Consider the following 3,253-nt stretch of genomic DNA (forward strand, 5'->3'; position numbering starts at 1 on the left):
TCCGGGAAGAGGCGGTCACCAAGTTCCCTCTGATTGGACGGCCGCGAAGTCCCAGAGGGCGCCTCCGCACCTTAAAGCAGGAACGGGCGAGGAGAAGGTAGAGCCCTCCGCAGCCCAGCCCTGCGCGCGGCAGCGAGAGGTGGGGAGGAGGGGGTCGGGGGGAGAGGACAGAGACGAGAGAGGGGGAGGCGACCAGGAGGCGGGGCTGGGGCGGGACCCAGAGGCCCCGGCGCGGGGAGGCCCCGGGACCGACCGACCGACCGACTGCCGGACGGAAGCGCCAGCCGGGAGCGGTACCCAGGCTGCGGCAGCGGCCAACGCGCGCGCGGACCCCGGGGCGGCTCGGGCCGGGCTGCAAGAGCGCCTGCCTGCCCGGCGAGCCCTCGGGCCCCGGAGGCGCGGCCATGGCCGAGCTCAAGTCGCTGTCGGGGGACGCGTACCTGGCGCTGAGCCACGGCTACGCGGCGGCGGCTGTGGGCCTCGCCTACGGGGCGGCCCGTGGGCCCGAGGCGGCCCGCGGCTACGGCGCGCCGGGCCCGGGCGGCGACCTCCCCGTGGCGTCCGCTCCTCGAGCTCCGGCCGCGGCGGCCGAGAGCAGCGGCGAGCAGAGCGGCGACGAGGATGACGCCTTCGAGCAGCGGCGGCGACGGCGCGGGCCCGGGGGCGCGGCGGACGGGCGGCGGCGGCCCCGGGAGCAGCGCTCGCTGCGGCTGAGCATCAATGCGCGGGAGCGGCGGCGCATGCACGACCTCAACGACGCGCTGGACGGGCTGCGCGCCGTCATCCCCTACGCGCACAGCCCGTCGGTGCGCAAGCTCTCCAAGATTGCCACGCTGCTGCTCGCCAAGAACTACATCCTCATGCAGGCACAGGCCCTGGATGAGATGCGGCGCCTCGTGGCCTACCTCAACCAGGGCCAGGGCTTGGCCGCTCCGGTGGCCGCCGCGCCCCTGACGCCCTTTGGCCAGGCTGCCGTGTACCCCTTCTCCGCCGGCGCCGCGCTGCCCTGCCCAGACAAGTGCGCCGCCTTCTCCGGGACGCCCTCGGCGCTTTGCAAACACTGTAACGGGAAGCCGTAAGGGCCCCGGGCCGCCCCTTCCTTCCGAACGCGTCCTTCATTTTACCTTGACCCCATGACTGTGTCACCCTGCCCCCACCGGACCCCGCCCACGGGGAGAAGGCGGCCAGGCCTCGCTTCCAGCCCTTGCGTGCTGAACATTTGGGCCCGCGGGAAGCGCAAAGCCCATCCGGGCGCGGGATTGAACCGGACAGCGGGGCGCTGGAATCCATGCCCTGGAGCCCGCAGCGCCCAACGGGCACCCTCCCGACGCCCCAGCCCTCGACCCTGGGGACGGGACGGGGGTGACCAAACGTGCTTTTCCGGGTGCCGCCGCTCAGCCTCAAAAAGAAAACCAGGATGGTCGCGACCCCCGGGCAGGTGGTCCTCCCCTGAGCCACCCGGGGGTTGGCGGAGCGCGGGACACAGCATAGCCCACCTTGGCGGGTCGTGGCCCTCGCTTTGGAGCGCGTCTTTGGCCCCCGTCGGCCGCTCTCGCCAAACCTCCGGGCCGCGCTCCGGGTGGGCGTGTCCCCGAGGACGCACCGCGCCCGGCACCTTCCCCCTCTGCCTGCTCCAGGACCCCCGCGCCGAAGCAGCGGAGCTGCGGATGAGCCCCGCCCCGGCCCCGGCTCCGCAGTTGTTTTCAAAGAAGCCGGGCCGCAGCCGCAAGAAGACCCTGGCCAGGAGCTTTGCGGCTCCCAAGTCTGTTGTGTTTGTTTTCTTGCTTGCCTAGGGGTGAGCGGACGCTAACGCCGGCTGCAGAATTCGTTCCCTAAACAGCCCCTGGGCTCCCCAGCCACCAATGCCCCCGCCGGATCGTCCACACCCTGGCGCGGCCCGGGTGGAGCTGGATGGAGACCTCGGCGCGCCCTCTGCTTAAAGGCGGCTGCATGGAGGAGGAGTCCTGGGGTGTCAGGGAAGGGCCTGGTCTAGCCCTGGCGACCGGCCAAGCCCCCAGCCCACCAACCCCGCACATTTCCGGGAGAGGAGACAGGGCCACGGTGAGTACCCTGGTGGGGGCCGCGCCCTGGCCGGTGCGAACCGCAGTGGGGTCTCTTTTAAAGTCGGTGTGAGGACGGGGTCTGTGTTTTTTAAAGTCGGTGCTCAACTCAGAACTCTGCCACCAGCCGGGGTCCCCCTCGCCCCCCCGGCCCGCCCCCCCCCCAGCACAGCCGGCGGCCGCCGTGGGGGACCGAGCTGTCCGCGCCAGTTTGCGGCTCTGCTACGATATCCGGCTTTATTAACCCAATTTCTTCGGCTGTCGCTAATGCTATGCTAATAGGGAGAGAGGACCAAGGCCCTGCAAAGCAGCCTGTCTACAGCAGTTAACTTTAATTAATACATTTCAAAAGACCCTTTTGTATTTGCAAAATGAAGTGTGTGATTAAGTCTTATTCATAAAGACATATGCTTAATACTAGTTTTTGCTAATTTCCGTATTTATTTCTTATTGTCTTTTTTTCCCATAACGGACTAGTTTATCAGTTTTGCACATTCAAAAAGCTGAGTGTTGGAAACTGTTTCAAATTTCTTTTAGATAACTGCATACCCAAGTGTCACCAACTTCTAGGGTCATTTCAAAGTGACCCTAAAGCAACTTTATATATTACTTATAATCTGAAACAGAGTTGCTTATTCTGGTTAAAGTACATCATTTATATTCAGAATAAAGTATTTGATTTCAACTAATTTTTTGAATAATATATTAAATTTTAATATCAATTTAAATCGTGTTCATTTGTGACTGAACTCATAATTTCAGTGTTCAGGGAGTTGTGTCAGTTTGGGCCACATGCTTCTAAATCACAGAGTCCAAAAAGTCTCTGAGACACAGACAGCTTATCTGTAAGCAGCCGCTCAGCAAATGTATGAAATAAGAAGAAAACGGTGAAGGAAAAAAATCTCTCTGCCTCCTCTAGGTGAAAAATAAGAATTTTAAAAAAGCCATTTAAGTAATCAGAAGTTCTTCCAATAACTTCGTTTAAGTAAAAGTTAAATTAAATTTAAACTTTTCTTTTTTTTCTTTGCAAAGCTGTTTCTCAACTGTTCTCCAAAAATGTCAGCGTGCGGCTCCCTGGGGTTGTGCGGAGTTTTTCAAAGTGAAGTTTGCTGGGTTTCTTGACAGCAGCTGCTAATCAAGCAACCTGGAGCATCAAAATAAATGGCGTCCGGCCTCTCCCAAGTCTGCACAGC

The 3,253-nt window shown here is 61.2% G+C and overlaps 1 protein-coding gene across 1 annotated transcript; it reads left to right on the forward strand.

Annotated features, from left to right (window-relative positions):
- Positions 1 to 365: 365 nt before the first annotated feature.
- BHLHE23 (basic helix-loop-helix family member e23) lies at positions 366 to 1,079 on the forward strand. The gene has a single exon (XM_060125199.1). It carries the CDS (start codon positions 405 to 407, stop codon positions 1,077 to 1,079), a length of 675 nt encoding a protein of 224 aa, XP_059981182.1. The 5' UTR covers positions 366 to 404.
- The last annotated feature ends 2,174 nt before the right edge of the window (positions 1,080 to 3,253 follow it).

This window comes from Lagenorhynchus albirostris, chromosome 15 (assembly GCF_949774975.1).
Source record: "Lagenorhynchus albirostris chromosome 15, mLagAlb1.1, whole genome shotgun sequence".
Classification (NCBI taxonomy): domain Eukaryota; kingdom Metazoa; phylum Chordata; class Mammalia; order Artiodactyla; family Delphinidae; genus Lagenorhynchus; species Lagenorhynchus albirostris.

Excerpts from the sequence above, each read along its gene's own strand:
- BHLHE23 (XM_060125199.1), top strand. The coding sequence starts at position 405 with ATGGCCGAGCTCAAGTCGCTGTCGGGGGACGCGTACCTGGCGCTGAGC.